Source organism: Erigeron canadensis, chromosome 4 (assembly GCF_010389155.1).
Source record: "Erigeron canadensis isolate Cc75 chromosome 4, C_canadensis_v1, whole genome shotgun sequence".
NCBI classification, from domain to species: Eukaryota; Viridiplantae; Streptophyta; class Magnoliopsida; order Asterales; family Asteraceae; genus Erigeron; species Erigeron canadensis.
In genome coordinates, this window is record NC_057764.1 from 39,892,707 (window position 1) to 39,913,673 (window position 20,967).

Here is a 20,967-nt window from a genome sequence, read left to right on the forward strand (position 1 = left end):
GCCCATACATTTTGAAAATAGCTAGGTTCTACTGGATAAACATATGAGGAATGATATTAATACTATCAAAATTGATAAATTTACTACAGGTATAAATTATATAACATATTGTATAAATGTTTAATGTATAACTATGAAAAATTTATTAACTTTCGCGGTAAGAATATCACCACCTTAAACATATTAATATTCACAGACAAAATTTACTCACACATGTTTTAGTTGGAATTCTTCTTCCATTGACGCCCATAAATTTTACATAAATATCACGCCCATACGTCTTGATTATACATTTGTAACAAAAATTTAATAAATATCACGCCTATAGGAGTTTTGCTGTACGATGAAGCTATGACGTTTGATAGGAATTCTCAGTAGATTATAATTAAGGTAAATATAATAGGTCAAAAATTTTACTCTTTATAAAAATAAATTTTTTTAAAACGTATCTATATATTCCGTTACATTGAGTTTATTTCTAGTTCAAACTAATACATATACTCTGATACACAATACTTCATGTCACAAATTAAATATTAAACTTCGTTCCAGAAATAAGAATCTCTATTATGAAACGAACGCCACATTGACTATGATATTAATTCATTACTTGCCACAAAGTACGATATATATGATACAATATATATGTGTAGAAGAATATTTAGGTTAGTGCATAAAAATAGATCATTTAAGTATGTGCGTCTCGTGGCTTAAAATTGGTATTAGTGTTTCCCACATGATTACATCATTCAGCTATGGAAACAAAAATATTGTTGATTATCGTAATTGAAAAATGATATTAAAAAAAAAAAAAAAACATATAAATAGAACTTTATAAATATAAGTATCGAAAATTGTGGTCCCTTAAGCATGGAAGTGGTCACGGTATCATCATCATCATCTATTGTATCCACCTCACTCGATGTATAAACTAATTAACTAATGAGATACTTTAACTTATAATTTATATCCAGTCTCGAAAATGTTTACATTAAAGATTTAAAGTTAATATATACACATACATTAAGTCAATGATCCAGTCAATGAACGTTATATTTTAAAAATATTTTTAATAATGTCATTTCATATACATATGTAATAAACTAATAATCAACTAACAAACATGAAATATATCAAACAATGCAACTTTACTCACCAATTTCAAACTTGTCATTTCTGTCAAATTACGCAACAAATCCATGCATGAAGTTATCATTTTTTTTCATATGTATAATAATGTAGTCATCTCATCATTTTATCATCTATATTATTTCTTGTCCCACGGTAGGCTAGATCCATTGTCACTTAGCTAGTTGTTTTATTTAGATTTGGGAACTTAAATTTATCACATGTGTAACCTTCTCTTCAAATGGGGTAGTTTATGGTATTTTGTTAATGATTGTATCCTTTTATTTGTTTTAAATTGATTAATTACTCCTTTTATTGTCGTAAAATGAATGCTTATATACTCGTGTACTCGTGTGGTTAATACCAGTTTTATCGTCACTTTCATTTTACCATCTATGTTAATCTGTTTCAAAGCTATTTGTGATCTGCATCATTTAGTTAAAGTTTATTTTAGGTACTTGAAAATTAAAATATCAATGGTGTTTTGAAAAGTGTTTGTTTTCATATAAAACTAACAAATAAACATACCAAAGGACTAAACCCAAATATACTACTCGTATAAAATAAAAGAAATGCTTAAGAGAAAAGTAGCAATATTTATGTCAACTTTCTAGAAAGTTAAATATATGTATCTAAAATAACTTCCATATTTGATCATATGAGAAAAAAAAAAGAAAAAAACATACCCAACTTGAGTAGAAAATGAAAATGATGTTTACCACTATACACAACAAAACACACTTAAAATACAAATACACACAATGACACAAAACACTCATTGACACATAGCATGGCATCATTGAATACTACTATCAGCTTTTTCTGATAACTTTCACCAACCCTTGTCACATTTATGAACTCCCTTCACCATCTCCCCACTCATTTCAGTTAATACTTCCAAATTCACCATCACCAACATTATAAACCCACCCACACACCATTTTCTTGTGTTTCATCCAAAATTTGGACCCTTTTATCATACCATCTCAAGTCTTAAAACACAAAGACAAATATTCTTCACATTTTCTTGTTTTGGTTTTCTGTTATGTTTGCTTTATGCAAATGGGCATTTTCTTGGAACACAAGCATTGTAATGAGATGAAAAAGTGTTTCAAAGATTGATAAAGGAGACTTGCTTTTTATTCAGGGGTTCACACATCTTTCTTTCTTTAGTCAATATCAAAAATAATGGACTTTGCTTTAGTTGGTTGCATTTTGATTCTAACACTCTTGTTGAAGTCAAACCTTGGTCAACAGCAAAATCTGCCAATACCCAATTCAGATGAGTTCTTGATTTCCAGTTTTTTTGAAAAAATGGGCTTAAATTCTTCAAAATGTTACAATCTTTCTTCATCTGTTTGTTCATGGCAAGCTGTGTTTTGTGATGCTAAACAAGAAAATGTCATTGGTCTTGTTGCTCCTAATTTAGGTCTTACTGGTCCTATACCTGACAATACTATTGCCAAACTTAAAAAGCTTCAATTTTTAGACTTAAATAGTAATCATATCACTGATTTTTCATCTGATTTTTGGAGCTTAACTTCACTTAAATCACTTAATCTTTCAAACAACAAATTTTCAGTCAATCTTTCAACTAACATTGGCAACTTTGTGTCACTTGAAAAACTTGACATTTCTTTCAACAACTTTTCAGGTCACCTCCCTGATTCATTAAGTTCTCTAGCAAGTTTACAAATGCTTAATCTTAACAGAAATCTGTTTGATTCAATGATTCCATCAGGATTCATAAAGTGCCACTCTTTGACTTCTGTTGACTTCTCTATGAACAGTTTTCATGGCAGTCTTCCAAAGGGGTTTGACCATGCATTTCCTAAGCTAAAAAGCTTGAATCTTGCTGGAAATTTGATTAATGGAAGGGGGTCTGATTTTTCAAAGATGGTTTCCTTAACTTATTTGAACATTTCCAAGAATCTTTTTAAGGGCTCTGTTGTTGAAATATTTCATGGGCCATTGGAAGTGATTGATTTAAGTAGTAATCATTTTGATGGTCATATTTCTCAGGTAAACTTTGATCCATCTTTTGATTGGTCTCATTTGATTTATCTTGATTTATCTGATAATGAGATTAGTGGAATGTTTTTTAGTAATTTAAGCCAAGCCCATAAGATTAGGCATCTTAATCTTGCTAAAAATAGGTTCACAAAACAAAGTTTCATCCACATTGATGAACTTCATAGTTTAGAGTACCTAAACTTGTCGAAAACCAATATAATCGGTCGAATCGATGACGAAATTTCGACTTTAACTCATCTGAGGACACTTGATCTTTCAAGTAATCATCTTGCTGGTAACATCCCACTTCTGAACTTTAAATCACTACAGAACCTTGATCTTTCAAAAAATAACTTAACTGGATACATACCATTGTCTCTGTTGAAAAAGCTACCATGGATGGAAAGATTCAACTTTTCTTACAACAATTTGACTCTTTGTGGTTCTGAAGTTCCACTTGAAACCCTGCAATCTGCGTTCATTGGGTCAACAAATAGTTGCCCATTCGCTGCAAACCCAACACTTTTCAAGAGAAAAGTGCATAAACATAGAGGACTCAAGCTTGCTTTGGGTCTGGCCATCTCGTTAATCTGCTTGCTTCTTGGTTTGCTACTGTTTGCATTTGGGTGTCGAAAGAAAACAAGAATGTGGGATGCTAAAGAGTCTTGCAATGAAGAAAAATTCATTTCTGGCCCGTTTTCATTTAAAACAGATTCAACCACTTGGGTAGCAGATGTAAAGGTTGCATCTTTAGTCCCTGTAGTGATCTTTGAGAAGCCGTTGTTGAATTTTACCTTTTCGGATCTTTTATCTGCTACATCAAATTTCGATAGGGATACCCTTTTGGCTGAAGGGCGGTTTGGACCGGTATATCGTGGTTTTTTGGCTGGTGATGTTCATGTCGCAATTAAGGTCTTGGTTCATGGATCCACCATGACTGATCAAGAGGCTGCAAGAGAGCTCGAGTATCTTGGGCATATAAAACACCCGAATCTCGTTCCTTTAATGGGATACTGCATTGCAGGTGAACAAAGAATCGCAATTTATGATTATATGGAAAATGGAAACTTGCATAACTTGTTGTATGATCTTCCTCTTGGAGTTCAAGTTAATGAAGATTGGAGTACCGATGCATGGGAAGAAAATGTCGAAAACGGTATTCAAAACATGGGGTCTGACGCCCTTTTGATCACGTGGCGGTTCAGACACAAGATCGGGCTTGGAACAGCCCGGGCATTGGCATTTCTCCACCATGGGTGCTCACCACCAATCATTCATAGAGACATTAAGGCGAGTAGTGTTTATCTTGATTACAATCTTGAACCAAGGTTATCAGACTTTGGTCTCGCAAAAATCTTTGGAAACACTGTTGGTGATGACATGGCTCACGGGTCCCCTGGATATGCGCCACCAGATGACGTGATTACTCCAAAATCTGATGTTTATGGATTTGGGGTGATTCTTCTTGAGTTGATTACAGGTAAAAAGCCCGTTGGTGATGACTATCCAGACAATGACACTTTGAAAGCACAAGATTTGGTTAGTTGGGTTAGAGGGCTCGTAAGGATGAACGCTGGTTCACAAGCCATAGATCCCAAGATTCGAACCACGGGTGATGAATGTCAAATGATAGAAGGCTTGAAAATCGGGTATCTGTGCACAGCTGATCTTCCATCTAAGCGGCCAAGTATGCAACAAGTGGTTGGACTTATCAAGGATATCGAACCAAATATGAGTTTGTGAAGAAGTTCAAAGAGTTGGTTTTTGCATACGGCTTCTTGTTACTCATTTTGTTGTTAGAGGCATATGCAAGATTTTCAAGTTGAAAATGGCTGTAATGAAAGGAAAAAAAAAACAAAAAATCAGAAAAGAAAATATCGTATGAGTTTGTGAGCAAGTTCAAAAAAATATGGCGATGAATGTTCTCTTTTGCAACCAGTAATATTGACTATCAAGTTACAATCTTTGGCTTGTATCACTGTAAAAAATGCTCCTTCAGTGCAAAAAAGAAGATAGGAAAAATCAAGAGTTCTAAATTCCAATGAAGTTATAGAATTTTAAAACCATGGGATTTCACTGTTACATAGTGTGTGTGTGTGTGTAGATAATAAGAAAGGGAAGACTTGAAGAAAAATGGAAGAAAAAGTGAAGATTTTCTAATGAAAAATACTCGACACATTTTTCCTTTAATAACCATGATATTGGTGCTAAAATGTTGATTTTTTATGACTGGATATGGCTTAATAACCCCTTATCAAGTCTCTGATTTGAAGCCAATTATACTTGAACTGCTTAAGACCCTTCTTTTGACCTAACCGATCCAAAACCAAACCACTTCCAGAGGGCATGGGTTAGGTTTCAAGGATCACCCTCACAGCAAAACCAATAACTGAAATGATAAACCAAAACACCTTAATCTAAGTAGGAATACAAGACCAGACCAGACCTAGCAACGGTCTTTGTATGATCCTGTCTTGCGTTCCCTCAAAGTATTTTTCTTAAAAACCCACAATCCACGAACATCAAGAAAATGTGAAAATGCATTACAATCTACTTCCAAATTGTGAAGTTCTTCACAATTGAGACATCAAATCACAAAGAATTCTATATTCAATCAAGGAAGCCTTTTATTCATAAAACTCATAGTTCACATTTCAATATTCCTTGTACCTAAAGGATTAAGATCCCTCAGTCAAGTTGGAGGAATCTAAACCCTTAGATTAAAATCAAGGGTCATGATTCTCAAGTTGATCAACTTGAGGGGATCCTTTCCTTGTACCAAAATGGCATACTAAGACACCAAAATGGCATACTAAGATATCAAAGGCTTTAAGATGAAGAGTTGAACACAACCCATTCCACCAAAGTCGAGATAGCAAATCCAGTTGCTGCCTTTTTCTTGTCACTCCAAACAGGACCAGCCATGTCGATATGCAACCATTGTACTTTCTCATCAACAAACTGCAATGAAAAACAGTTTTGGAAACTAGTCAAATATCAAATACTTGCATTATACTTTACAAACAATCCAAGGGAGTTTATATTAGGTATACAGAAATTTGACAGAACATGATAAATCTTTCAAGACCAGGATCGACGTATATATATATACATATACATATATATTTCTCTTGATGATGATCAGAATAGAACTATATGGGTTTCACATAATGTAACCGTATGCAATATTCACTAGAGTACTAGAATAAATCAACCCTTAGTGATCGTAAATTTATAACAATATGCAAATAGCTAGCTTAAAAGAATTAAAATTTTGATGAGCACTGAATATGGGAATTTCTGTAACTTTCATGGAATGAGTGATACCTGCTTCAAGAAAAGAGCTGCAGTAATAGAACCACCCTGACGACCACCAGTGTTAACCATATCCGCTACTCCAGATTTCATTTGCTCCCAATAACTCTCCTCCATAGGCATCCTCCAAAGTTTTTCTCCGGCGACTTCCGAGGCGGCAACTACCTCCTTTGACAATTCATCACTGGGTGTGAAGATGCCTGTTTTATTTTTGAAACAAAAAGTTAAAGAATATAAGAAATTTCCAGTTCCTGGTAAATACAAAAAAATGAAACCGTGGAAGGCCTCCCTGTTAATGTGTCAAAAGTCCTTTTGAGTATGTTCAGAATTCCATTTTCTTTTAGGTATGTTTAGAATCCTGAATGAAACAAAGTTTGATTTCGTTTTCAATCATTTATCAAAATGTCCAAAACTACCATTCTAAAAAGTGTTGTAGAGAATGAATGCTTTAACTATGATTTGATAAGCAATATTATCATTTAGCACTTTACCAGTAATTTCATTTTTTTTGTCAAAATAGTACGAGAAAAGGTACCCACAAGTTCATATCATATCAAATTTGTCATATACCTGCAACTGAGGGACCAAGAGCAACAATGCAGGCTCCAGTTAAAGTTGCCAAATCAACAATCTGAACAAAACACCATTATGGATGACAGCATAATACAATAATTTAACATGAGAAGCGACAACCCGGTTTTGCCTAAATGATTATCTAGGTCATAGTGTAAAAGTATACCCAAAGAGAGAAGCAATGACATTAATGTAAGAAAAAGAATCAAGTTACATTCAATGAGAAAAACAGCTTGAATTGTTGCTGAACAAGAAAAGTTACCTTGTCTACACCTTGATTACATGCATATACCAAAGCATCAGCAAGTGTAAGTCTGCCTTCAGCATCAGTGTTGTTAACCTAAATTAACAAACCACATAATCAATATATTCAGGTTCTCCATGAATATATCCAATAATGTTTAAGGTTTGTTAGCACTTATCTTTGGTTAATACTTGTATCAATTTATTAAAAAAAATCCCCGCATGCCTGTGGGATTTGCTTTTATTGTTGTTTGTCTCAATCTAGTTTCCTTATACCATTAGGTTGCTTGTCTACCAAAAATTATTTAGCCATTAGCCTATAAATGCAAGATTGCAAGCTATGTTATCATTTTTTATCATTCAACCAAATACAATTACCTTTACTATTCATTGTCATGATTAAATGTGTTGCCCCCACCCCCCTTCTCCCAAATACATGTCTGCTTATGTGCTTTACTTGGCACAAAATTCATTTTTTTAACAGAACCGACATACTAATGATATAAAAAACATGCAAATGTACCTCAATTGTCTTTCCATTTGAGGCAGTTAATATGTCTCCAGGTCTCATACCCGTTCCACTTATCATGTTCTCACAAGCTGCCACTATAAAATGAACCTGTAAACGGCAAAAAAACAAACAACATATCAATTGTGGAACTAAAGAGCATTAAAACAAACATACTTTGAATTTGTGAGAGTAAAAAAATAGCTTGAACTGGAAGCATATTATCTAACCTCTACTCCGGGTGGTTTTATTTGACCGAGGGCTTTTGCAGCACCTAAAACTGCCGATGAGCCTCCCATATCAACTTTCATCATCTCTATTGAACAACCAGGTCCCGTCTTAATGTTATAGCCACCGCTGAAAACAAAAAATGAAAAGACAAATTAATAACCTATCAAGAGGCATGACTTATTAATTCCATTCTGCTAATAACCAACAAGAATACAATGGTAAGTTCGTGACAGTTGCAGATGAACAGATATTCTTCCCTTTTATTTAAAACAAGCATGCTTTCACTAACATTTTAATATATATATATATACACACACACACATTTTTTAAGTGGCAATGTGAGCGCTTCAAGAAAGTTGGGAATGAGTCAATATAGATTTGGGTTGAAATGGATCCTTTTCGGTACATGTCAAAACGGGTCATGGTGTGTTAGGTTGACCTGCAAACACTTACTGGATCCGTTGTTAACTTTAAAATAAGTGATGTGTTATTAGTAGTACAATTACTATCTCAACCTTTGAATAAGGCAACTTAAGAGGTTGCATGCATTGAGAATAGCCATAGGCGACTTTCAACCCGTTTGAACCATAAAAATTTTATTTGGGACATTGAGATAGCACAACTCAAATACACTCATTCATGAGTAAATGATGATGCTTTCAATATACCATCATTTGTACAAAAAAAAAAAAAGAAGATTGTTACCTATCAAAAGTCAATCCCTTCCCCACCAAAGCCAGCTTGGTCTTGACAGATCCACTAGGAGGTTTATAACATAAATGGATAAATTTTGGGGGGTTTGTAGAAGCAGCAGCAACACCAAGGTAAGAACCCATTTTTAATTCTTTGCATTGCTCTGTATCCAAAATCTTTGCTGTCAAAACATCACTATATGTAGCAGCAATCTTTTCAGCCTCCGCTGCTAGTACCTCTGAGGCATAAACATAAACACATTCAATATTATTCGTAATAATTAAGCATTGTTATTAAAAGTATTTAACAAACAATAAGTGAGAAGATATGGATGGCTAACCAGGAGTGAGCACATTAGCAGGTGCATTTACAAGCTCTTTTGCCAAAATTACTCCTGAGCAAACGTCTTCAGTGTACTTGAGTTTCTTTTCCAGTTCGGGTCCAGTTCCAAGACCAAGAAGTTCCACAGACTTCAAAGCTGACTTCTTAGACTCAGATTTGAATCTGTTATCTTCATATGTACCCAGCAGCGTACCTATTACATTATAAGAGCCAAATATTCTTGTTACAGGTCACAATCTCTGCTGTAGAACATCAGTAACAGAGGTGGAAGATGTATTTATCTGAAAACGGGTTAGTTCAGGGTACACTACAACTCCTACGGGACAAACAAGTAATATTGAATAAACTTGACTAAGAATGAAAAAGGTTCAAATGGTTGAGGCTTGCCCAAAGTGGTTCAAATGCTTACAACCTCCCAATCACTTTTAACACAAATTTAAATGGATTTACAACTTTAATGGTATAACTTTTGCAATAAAAAACAAGTGGTGTTTGGATATTTGATTTAAAACTGAGTATCTGATGACTGTGACTTAAAGATGTAATAAATCAATTTTCTTAAGATGAATTGTACTTCTAATTTACTAATTATGTAAGGAACAGAAAATAAATTATGACCCTACGTACATCTGTTAGTTATAAATATGGATACAAAAACGTTGATGGGCCAATTAGACCCATTTGATCCGTTGCTCAACCCAACCCACGCCATGCACAGTGAAACCATATTACAACCTTTAACTAAAAAATATGGTAAAACTAACCTTTTGCTAGTGCTGAAGCAATGGCGATTTTTGATTCATAAGTTAAGCCTTCTAAAGAAGCAAGTGCAATGGCAACATTGTTAGCTTGTGAAGCCTTTGCAGCTGATGCAACAGATTCACCAAGACTGTGGTAAGCTACAGTTGATGAACCCGTGGAGCCCTTTCCAAGCCCAATCAAGCTGACCCGTTTGGACCCAAGACCTGCGAGCCTAATAACAGTTGACTGTCCAGTCTTTCCAGTGAAATCTTCTTCAACAGATACTTCGGACAATAATCCACCTAATTGTGAATCTAGTTTCTTTAAGATTGGGTTTTGGAATTTTGAGTTCTCATCTTTTAACATGTCTTTTTCTGTGACACCAACTGCTAGTATATCTCCTTTCCATTCTACCAAATCAGTTTCTTTTGCGGAGAAAGAGATCTTTCATGTTTCAAGAAAAAAGATAAGAAAGCTTTAGTCTTGATATCAATCCAAAAACTCAATTTTTTGAGATGATTCTACAACAAGCAATCTAAGTATACTTAGAACATGACACAGATCAAGAAATAATCACTTATGGAACTTAACATCGTTTTCCTCGTTAATGAAATGGAACCTTAATATCAGTTAAGAAATCATATAACTCTAACTATGAGCATTTACATAGGATAAAAAGATTTCGTTATTATGTATATATAAAAATAAATACAAGTTTATGGTTTCCATTCCACCGACAAATATATATTCCAATTAGACACAGGGTAAGTTCTTATTAAAAATGAGCATGGAAAGAAACCGACCGGGTTTCTAAATTTCAGGCACATAGTCGCTTGTTATCTAAGAAATTACAACTTAACAACAAAAAGGATAATCAGAATGGTATCTAGGTAATTCAAGGTTATAACTATATTTTTACCATTCACAACAAAACAAATATAGCACAATTTTCATATACATAAGCAGTAAAAAGATATATAAATCTTTAGTCTTTACATAACTGAATCACAACATAATACAATAAAGATCAGATTATTTCACAACTTGGTTTATGGACAGCACAAGAAACTAATCAATCATCTAAAATTAACACACCCCATGTGAAAATAATCAAGAAAATGATGAAAAACAAGAAAAAGGAAGGACCTTTGGGTGATCAATTTGGGCAGGAAGAGTGAGGCCAAGAGTGGCCTTAGAAATAACATGAGCCATTCTTTTGTTTCTGGAAAAACCACAAGACAATAGATTGTTTTGATATGTTTTTGTATTTGTGATTGAAAAGCAAGTGGATCTTAATAAAATGGAAGATGAAGTGAATAGAGCGAAGGAAGAGGAAGAAGAAGAATGGGCTGCAATTTTAATGATTGCAGCTGCTGCTGATGCCATTAGTGAAATAGATGATGAGGTTTATTTATAGGAGTTTGGGTTGGGTCGGGTTGGGTCGGGGCTTGGGTTTGGGTTTGGATTGGGTGAAATAAAAGGCGTGGAGATGGGGTGTTTATGTCATCATCGTCAAGTGACTCACTAGTCACTGCACGGATTACACCCATACGAGAGGTTACTTATGTAACGTGACGGCGAGTGATGATTTGTTAATATGTAAAAAGGTATGGATATAGATATAAATTTAGGAAAATGATTAATCAACTTAATTGTTGTGTCTAAATATATGTCTAAAACTTTAAGAATTTAACATGTGGATTTTACTAATTCTCTTTTCAAAATTTACCCTCTGATTTTTCCACATGACATCATCTTACAATTAGGCACATCTTTAGGCAAACCAATTAAGCCAAAACCTTTTTCATCACATTGTTTGGATTTCATTTTGATTAGGGAAGGAAGGAAGGAAGGTTGAGGAGAGATCATACAAAAAAAATAAAAATAGGTAGGTGTTAGGAAATGTTTATGGTGTGAGCGGTTATCAGGATAGTTATAGAAACATGGGTATCTTCGTTTTTTTAAAGACAGGAAGTTTAAGAAGAAAAAATAGTGGATTTGCTTTATAGGGTATTTAAATAACAGTAAAATAATAAATTGATTTTTCTACATGTATCATCTAACAGTTATGAGAATTTTAAGTTATTAATTTAAAAGGATTGATTATTTCCCTACAAGAAGATCATAAAAAATAAAAATATAACACATAACAGAGATCGTAGCAAAGAGAATGAATATCTAAAAGAAAATAATTACATTATTTGGTCCAAACAAAAAACAAATATAAGAATGATATAAATATAAAAAAAGTAATACAAACTTTTTTGTAAAAAAAAATACATAAATATAATTATTCTATCTTAATATAAATAATTAAAAGTAATCTATGAAAATCCATGAGAAAAAAGTTTCATTTTCATGAAATATTGAGAATGAAAGTGTTTCTCTTTCTATAATGAGTGTTTCCCTTTCTATAATGCCACCAAACAAGATAAATTATTCTCCTTTTATTTTCATCTTTTTCAGCGTTTTCATGTCATCCTATACCAAATACCCTTATGCAATCTCTTTTTCATGAAAGAAAATATATATAGAAAAAAAGGTTTTATTATCTTAGGTAGCACATACCGCATTGAGCTTGTATCCGGTGAAGTACCATCCTGACATATGAATTATGGAGCTTTAGATATATTTTCTTTACTTGTTTTTAAATAATATCTATAACATTTTATACATGTAGTATAAATAAATTATATATCATGTATAAAAATGTATTTTTGAATAATATGTATAACATTTTATACATGTAATTATAAATTATTGACATCATTCTAAAGATCAATATTAAGTTATTAACAAAACCTTTATACTAAGATACTACCTTATTAAAGATGTCTATATAAAGGTGTTGTATCATCTTAATTTTTGCCTTTCATGTCTTGTTTAGATTGTTGCATTTGACTTGGAGGTTATAAAAGGTTGTATATATCTTAACTCTAATCTGAATTGATTGATTATGCTACTCAAACAGTCAAACTTATATGGTAAACATGTTTTCGAGCAGTAAGGGTAAACATAAACGATAAATAGTCCATTTATAACCATGGCTCATTTAATCATATAATCCAAACTCATGTGTGAAGTTCATAAATTGTTTCATGTCATATAGTGAATTTCCACCGTCGATCTCCTAAAATACAAAAACCTTGCCTGTGTCAAATGGGACATATTTTTGAGTTTTAAACTTACAAAACCAATATCAATATGTTCTTTTGTCCATTTGGATCGTTTTCATAATTATGAAGAACATGATTGTAAATATTAAAAGGGGAAAAGGGGACGCCATTCCTAGACAAATAAACCAACGTAACAAAAATCATAATGAACGAAAATAGTTAACATAGTTTAATGGGTAAAGTTTAAATCAATAACTTTCAACATACACCATAGACAGTTCTTTGTAATTCACTCTACATTGGCCAAGTCAACTTAATAATAATAAATTAACTTTGATTCGAATAGACAATTTTGTATTGGTTAGCCTACTCATCATGTTTAGGAGAAAACGTTTATCTTGGCCATTGGGCCAATGCTGACTAGCCATGTCAATTTTATATTAATCAACATCTAAATCTAAACAAAAACTTAGAAAAACAATAATTACTTAATTAGTAGATAAGATGACTTTAATTATTTTATGAGAATAAAATATAATGGAGTTCAAATGGAATAATTAGAAAGGAGGGAATGAATAAACCTGTACCTGATGCATGCACTAAAACCTACTTTTATTGGTTTTTCATAATTATTGATTGAACAAAGAAATAAGGGAGAAGAAAAAAAATAGAATAGAAAAATATAATCTTAAGAGTGACACACTTTTAAAAATCATACGACTCTTTATAAAATTTAAATACAAAAACTTACTATAGGTGACTTGTGTTGGATAAAGCTCTACAACACTATATGTAACATCTCTTATATCATTTTGTATACTAAACTATATGGCCAAAAAGACTTAAACACCCATTTACTAAATTCGTAACTTATTATTTTTTTTTTTTTAAACTTACGTATCTGAAAAGGTAAATGCCTTAGACCATGAGAAATTGAGATTCAATCCTTGGTCTCCAAATTAATATCTAATCTCCTAGAACCCCTAAAGTAGGCCCAACCACCCAGGTGACCCCTTGATCTAAGACCAAGTGTTTTTTCTTTCAGAAAATGATTAATCCTCTTAACAAAATCTTTTAAAAGTCTTCTTAACTATAAGTTATAATATGTGTCAAAATCAAGAGTTAGGATTAACAAAGAGAGTTAGTATGATACACATATTTCGAGTCTTGGGTTTCTCATTTCAAAGTATTTTCCATGAAGAAGGGGTTGGAGGTCCAACGATTTGTTGGTTAAAATTGTCTCCAACATGTCTAAATCGAAATTAACTTTAAAAAAAAAAAAAAAAGAATAGTTAGAAAGATTATCATTTTCCTTTTCCTAACTTATTTTCATCATCACAAATCACAAACTGATAATAGATTTTTATTATCTTATTCATTTTCGGTATACACAAAGAAAAAGATTATTCACAAAAATCATTATTTATTAGAATTAATAATTCTCAACCATCATATGTAATCTTTATCCAATTAACTCCTACTATAACTTATTGCTGTCAATGTTCAAAAAAAAAAAAAAAACTTACTGCTGTTCAAAAAAAAAAAAAAAAAAAATCCTATAATTTACGGGTACATCCGTCTAACTAAGATGAAAACAAACATAACCATTGTATTCTCCACTAGAAAAGATTCATGTTCCACAACGGATTTCATGAATCACGACAGTCTCGCCATTCCCAATAGCGTGAGGCCGTGAGCTGTGGCAGTTTGGCAAGTTTGTGCCTTTGTGGCAGCAGTTTTGGTAATCCTTTCACAGAGGCAGGCAGGTCTTAGGGGTAGAAGCACACAACCCGAAAGATATAGAATACAGTTTCATCTCATTAATAGAAAGACGATCAATTTCAGCAGTAAAATTTCATAATCCTCTGATACATATAATCAATGAACAATAACAAAAAAGATTCCCTGAGAATCCTCTCTCAAATCTCTACATACATATTATGCAGGGACATATGATTATAACAAAAATTATCCATCCAACGAAATTCAAGTAGCAAAATGCCCGGTTCGGGAAACAATTTGTATAACTAAACATCATCAATAAAGTAGCCTAATTTCCTATAAAATATCAAGAAGCTACGTATTACTAACCATTCCTTCATTAACCAACAATCAATCAATCTTCACTGATGAGTAAATGAGCCTTGTGAACCAGAAGCACGCATAAAAACCAATTGTACCCGTGAGCACAAAGAAAGCGTATGATGCAATCAACATATACCCAAAGTACAAAACGCCCGAAACTGGTTTTGTGATGTTGAGCTTTGTGAAGAAGTAGAAAATTGTGTATAAAAAGAGATATAAAGCCGATGAACCTGATGTTAGATATGATCTCCACCACCAAAGATAGTCCTCACTACAGAGCTGGAAGTAGCATAGCACGATTGTAATCTCAGCACACGTAACAATTAAGATAATGAACACAATGAAAAGGAAGCCGAAGATATAGTAGAATTGTTGTAACCAAATCGAGGTTAGTATGAAAAAGAGCTCAATGAAGACTGCACCGAATGGAAGTATCCCACCAATGAGAATAGAGAAAGCTGAGCTCATGTACCAAGCTTGTTCGGGTATTTGTCTTGGGATCTTATTGGTTTTCACTGGGTCTTCAATAGCAGGCTTTTTAAACCCTATATAACTCCCAACGAAAACAAGTGGAACGGAAATCCCGAACCATAAGAATACCAAAGCAAACATGGTACCGAATGGGACTGCACCAGAGGATTTCTCGCCCCAAATAAGAGCATTTAGTACAAAGAAAATGGCAAATGCAATCCCAGGGAACATGAAAGAGGTTTTGAGAGTGATTGATTTCCATTCTGTTCCTTTGAATGTTTTATAAAGGCGAGCCGATGCATACCCACCAAAGATGCCCATGAGAACCCAAAGTAGAAGCAGAGCTGTCATGAGCCCACCCCGGTTAGATGGAGAGAGAAACCCAAGAACAGCGAAGATCATGGCGATCAATATCATACCAAAGAATTGAACACCAGTTCCGACATAAACACATAGTAAATCCGAGTTGGGTGGAGGACGAAAAACATCACCATGAACTAGTTTCCAGCCTGTTTCTTCTTGGGCTTCTTCTTGAGTTTCTAATTGATTGTATTTTGAGATGTCACGGTAAAGTGTTCTTAGCATGATCATAGCCACCATACCCGACAAGAAAAGCACGATCATAAGGGAGTTAACTATAGAAAACCAGTGAACTTGATCATCTGCCATTAGAAGATAAGTGTCCCATCTGGATGCCCATTTGATATCACTCGCCTGTGGATCAAAGTAAATGTACAATAATCAACATATAAACTAATAATAGCAGAAGTGGCAAAGATGGATTTGTCAAGTAACAGGTCAAACTGTGCTTGGGTTCAAATGGGTCACTTAAAATGAGTCAAAACATGTCATGCCAAGTAAAATCAACCAACACTTTTTTGTTTATTTTCTTCATCTTTTAGACCATCTTTAACGAGTCGCTGATGAGCATAGTGGGGTCTAGATTTGTGAATACAAATATTTTGATTTGAGTATTGTAGGGTGTAGCGGGGGATTAAAAAGTATAAACAAAATAAAGGTGGGGTCCAATTTAAAGGTGATGGGTTGGAAGTAAAAGTGAAGGTGGTGATGACATGGTAGTACTTTAAGTAGGTGATGGGTTAAAGACGGCCTTATAGATGTTAAGTTGCATTTATCATTGAAAGAAGTCAAGAACAATATTACTTCAACAATCCAAATCTTTGAATATAGGCAAGTAAGAGGTTGTACGCATTAACAAATAAACTTTGGATGGCTTCCAAAACCGTTTAACATATACCCTTTTGACCCATTTTTGAGATACAACACAGCCCATATCACATCATTCGTATATATATCAGTCATACAGCCATATCCAACTAATAATGACAGTGCTGTTGAAGTATGATATATTTAACAGTAGACTCACCTGGAAATCAACGTCATAAGTGAAAATAATTTCCATCTTATTTTCAACCTCTTGAGGAGGATCAGAGCTCGTGACCATCTGCTTTGCATGAGCATTACATGTTGTTAGGGTGGTCTTGTCAGTCCATTCTCCCTCGTATTTATGCTTCACACTGCATCAAACCAAACAATGACACAATTTAATGCATTTAAAGAGATGGCAATTCAACCCCTGTGATTTTGGTAATGGGTCATTTCGGACTATTAGTAACGGGTCGGATGGGTAAAAGAAAAAGAATAGAGCTTATAGAAAGCACTAAAAAGTCTTTCGGGTCAACTCATACTAAGAGCATCTCCAATGGTCAAGTTACTTTTTAAAAAAAGCTTTTCATAAAGCTATTGCATCAATGGCAAAAACTCATAAAAAGTTTTTTAAATACTTTTTAATAACAAAACTATGAAGAGAGGGTGTAAAATTCTTTCAAAGACTTGAAGTTCTTCAAGCTATTGATAAAAAGCTTTTTACTACAATGGTAAAAAGCTCGTACAAAAGCTTTTTACAATAGTAAAAAGCTTTATAAAAAGTTTTGTGAAAAGCTCCATTGGAGATACTCTAAAACATACCCAGTTGGCATTAACCTTTTTGACCCATTGCCAAAACTGTTCATTCGCCACCACGAAATAGATCGACGTTACAAACTGACAGTAACTTGAAGAACTTATTACCTGAAAGCATTAACTTCAAATCCTACAATTCTTGCAGAATCTGTTTGAATATCCTTGTGATACTTTACTATAAATGTCAAATGATTGTTGATAAAATACTTCTCTTCCTTTGTCTGCAGATATTCACGAGTTAGAAAAAACACCAGAACCAATGACACACTAATAAAATACAGTAAAATTTGCTCTAGTACTGAGGGCTATTTTGTTGCTTACTCCGGCATATTGCACTTTGCGTCCAACAAAATATCCATGTTGATATATAACTGGTGAATCCCTTTCCAACCTAGTCATGGGAACAACCAAAGGTAGATTGTCCAATATCCTGCAGGTCAACAATTGTAGATTTAGTCAGATACATAGTTGGGGAACCACTGATGTTTGAATTGCGTTTGAGACTATGTAAAATAATCGCAATCAGATAATCAGTTATGATATAACATGATGCACAAGATACTCTTTTGGTGTGTTTTGATTATCTGAAATTGTAACATCAGACTAATGGACGATCATTGTCAAATTCTGATATATTATTGAAGAAATGAATAGCATTACAAAAAATGTGAGTGAACATGTAGGATGATAATTGTGTATCTTATATTTCGTTAATATGAGAGTAAAATAGGTACATTTTGTTTTACTCTTAGATAATCCGCTACTTTTAAACTGATCTTATGATTTGCAAAATGAAAATGCAAACATAATATACAAAATCAAACTTACATATTTACTCTATACTCGTCATCTATCTTCTCCTTAAATTCTTTGGCTGTTTTCTCAGTCAGTACGATGCGACATACGACATTGCACATCTGTGGAACTCGCATTTGAAACTGCGGTGCAAATATCATTAGAACAATCAAAACCAGAAACATAATCAGAAGGAAATCTCTAAAAACTGTTAAATTCACCTCATATGGAGAATTTTCTATACGATCACCACGAAGAACTTCACCGAGATTCTCAGCACTGTCAACGATTTTACTTGGACGGCAATAAGGAATAGAGTAGTAAGAATAAGGAAGCTGGGTTTTGGTAGAAGCTAATTTGTTAACTTTTACTCTCAGAGTATCTCGCTGCAACATAAAAAAGGAATCATTAACACTTGATAACAAACTTCAGATCTGCAAAAGCTTACCCAATTCCCACATCTAATCTACAACTTATATATACACTAATCGTCTTCAAAGCATAAGATTGTGTTATCCCGATATTCTTCACCTAGATTAGTCATAATCGCAAAACATACAAGAAACCTGACACATAATCAGCTAGTAACTTGCATCCATTATTTGACCATTGACCATTGCTTACATACATTTCCGTGTTACTAACGTTACATTATAGTATCAGACGTTTGTTGCCGCGTATACGCACACACACAGCTGTCCACCATTTAATCAAGAATCTATGAACGGTATACATGAGATAAACGGATTAATGTATGGCAGTAAGCTGTTAAATGGGTTCATACATCTACATCAACATATCAGGTAGTACTAATAAAAGGTTCTTACATAATTAACGGTTTTAAGAACGGAATTATCTACAAAGCATGTGCCATTGTCCGATCCAATTAAGTACACATACATGAGATTCTAAATACAACAAGAAATCTAACTATACTAACCACTATTATCGGTTTGCAAAATCCCAGACTTCTGTCTTTTGTTCTTTCCAAATTACGTCATTTTCATAAAACTATATACTCATCATCATACATAATCAAAAGTTCAACTTTTAGTCCCTACTAAAGATTCACATTTTCATAAACATAATCACACACTGTAACTATTTTAAAAAACAACAAAAAACATAAAGATCAAAACTTTCATACTTAATCAACAAAACCCATCAACAGCTCAGCCAAACACACAACCATATACATATATAATTTACCTGGAGGAAATCTTGAGGAGCAACACCAGGGAGATAGAAAGAGTATCCATGAATGGATAGTAACAGAAAAACGCAGATCCATAAATGAAACACTATATTTGATTGATGACCCATATCATCAAAATTCAAAGATTTTAGATCTGGGTTTTTTTAGATCTGTATGTATACTGAATCTCTCAAGTTCCTGTTTTTTATTATATTTATAAATCTGTATCTATAGGTTTGTGTGAGAGAGTGTGTGTGACATTTGGGGGGTTTGGTTTATGGTTACGGGGAAAACATGAAAACTTGATTAAATTGGGGATCAAGAAGATAAGTGGAGGGTTATTAAAGTGATTTCAGCCGTTTGATCATTTTTATCGTTTTATATATTGATGATGAATAAGATAGATATAGATATTATCTATGGTTTTGAGTTTTTGACTCTTTACAAAATCCAAAGTTCACTTACAATCGAGTCGAACTTTTTTTTATCAATCAATTTTGAGACGAGTTATTATCAACGATTCAACGGGTCCTAAACTTTACCCGTCAAACTCAAGCTTTTATAACCTAACCTTAAATAGTTATTTAGTTTTTTTAGCTTTTAAAGCTCATGATATTTAACATAATACATATTCTGTTAGAGTATTTGAGATATATGAGTTGCTAATTTGTTTCTCTATTCGTTTTAAACTTGGGTTAACGAATGTCGGTATTGGATTTTGAAAATGATGCTAGTTTTGAAGTTATAACATTATCTTTTAACTTGACTATGGTTTTGTTTAACTTAGATATACGAGAGAAAGGTATTCGCGCGTTGCGGCGGTGATAAAGGTGGTAGCGATGGTGGTGTTATAATGGTGGCGGCAGTGGTGGAGGTGACGGATGATGGTGGCGAGCAGCAGTAGCGGCGGTGGTGACAGCGGAGATTGGTGGCGGTGGCGCCGACGAGTAATGAAAGTTATTGTGTAATGTGACTATGATGTATGGTACATCATGCATTAAAATATGTACATTGTTATAACTTAAAATTAATATTGAAATTTTAAGTTGAATGTTGAAAATTAATCAAAGGTAGATTTTTCTTTATAATGTAGATGAAGATAGGTATTTGAGGGTATTTTTGGGATTATGAAAAAATTGCTTAAATTTCTAAAACAGATTTGTAGTTTGTATTATAAGGGGTATATAGTATAGATAATTAGATATAGATATAGAAGGGTAAGTTAGGAACTTTAGAGACAAAGTGATGGTATTTTAGAGAAATTTTTTTGGCTTAATGTCTTAATTTATTCTCTTTATATAGGGGTACTAGTGCTCAGACTCGTGCATTGGACGAGTAGTCTAAAGATATATAAATTTAATAATAATAATTGTGAAACAAAAGGTATATGACCAATAGCACAACTTAATGAATACGAGATTAAAAAAGAAACATATGAAAATTAACTCCATATAAATATTGATTCCAATTTACCCCTTCTTTTTTTTTTTTTTCCAACTTTAGTTAAATAAAAAGAGAAACAAAAAGTGTATGAC

The 20,967-nt window shown here is 33.3% G+C and overlaps 3 protein-coding genes across 3 annotated transcripts; 1 reads left to right on the forward strand and 2 right to left on the reverse strand.

Moving 5' to 3' along the window:
* The first annotated feature begins 1,919 nt into the window (after positions 1-1,919).
* LOC122597769 (probable LRR receptor-like serine/threonine-protein kinase At2g24230) lies at positions 1,920-5,175 on the forward strand. Its single transcript, XM_043770338.1, has one exon. The coding sequence runs from the start codon at positions 2,317-2,319 to the stop codon at positions 4,882-4,884; it is 2,568 nt and encodes an 855-aa protein (XP_043626273.1). The 5' UTR covers positions 1,920-2,316; the 3' UTR covers positions 4,885-5,175.
* A 575-nt stretch (positions 5,176-5,750) lies between these two features.
* Positions 5,751-11,188, reverse strand: LOC122595295 (leucine aminopeptidase 1-like). The gene is made up of 10 exons (XM_043767637.1): positions 10,934-11,188; positions 9,811-10,231; positions 9,045-9,239; positions 8,717-8,942; positions 8,011-8,137; positions 7,796-7,891; positions 7,292-7,369; positions 7,027-7,087; positions 6,469-6,656; positions 5,751-6,102 (listed from the first exon to the last, which is right to left on the reverse strand). Exons 1-10 carry the CDS (start codon positions 11,171-11,173, stop codon positions 5,971-5,973), a joined length of 1,764 nt encoding a protein of 587 aa, XP_043623572.1. The 5' UTR covers positions 11,174-11,188; the 3' UTR covers positions 5,751-5,970.
* A 3,532-nt stretch (positions 11,189-14,720) lies between these two features.
* LOC122595446 (transmembrane 9 superfamily member 8-like) lies at positions 14,721-19,731 on the reverse strand. Its single transcript, XM_043767807.1, has 7 exons — positions 19,447-19,731; positions 18,459-18,623; positions 18,271-18,380; positions 17,764-17,872; positions 17,551-17,663; positions 16,847-16,997; positions 14,721-16,173 (listed from the first exon to the last, which is right to left on the reverse strand). Exons 1-7 carry the CDS (start codon positions 19,558-19,560, stop codon positions 15,016-15,018), a joined length of 1,920 nt encoding a protein of 639 aa, XP_043623742.1. The 5' UTR covers positions 19,561-19,731; the 3' UTR covers positions 14,721-15,015.
* Between the last annotated feature and the right edge of the window lie 1,236 nt (positions 19,732-20,967).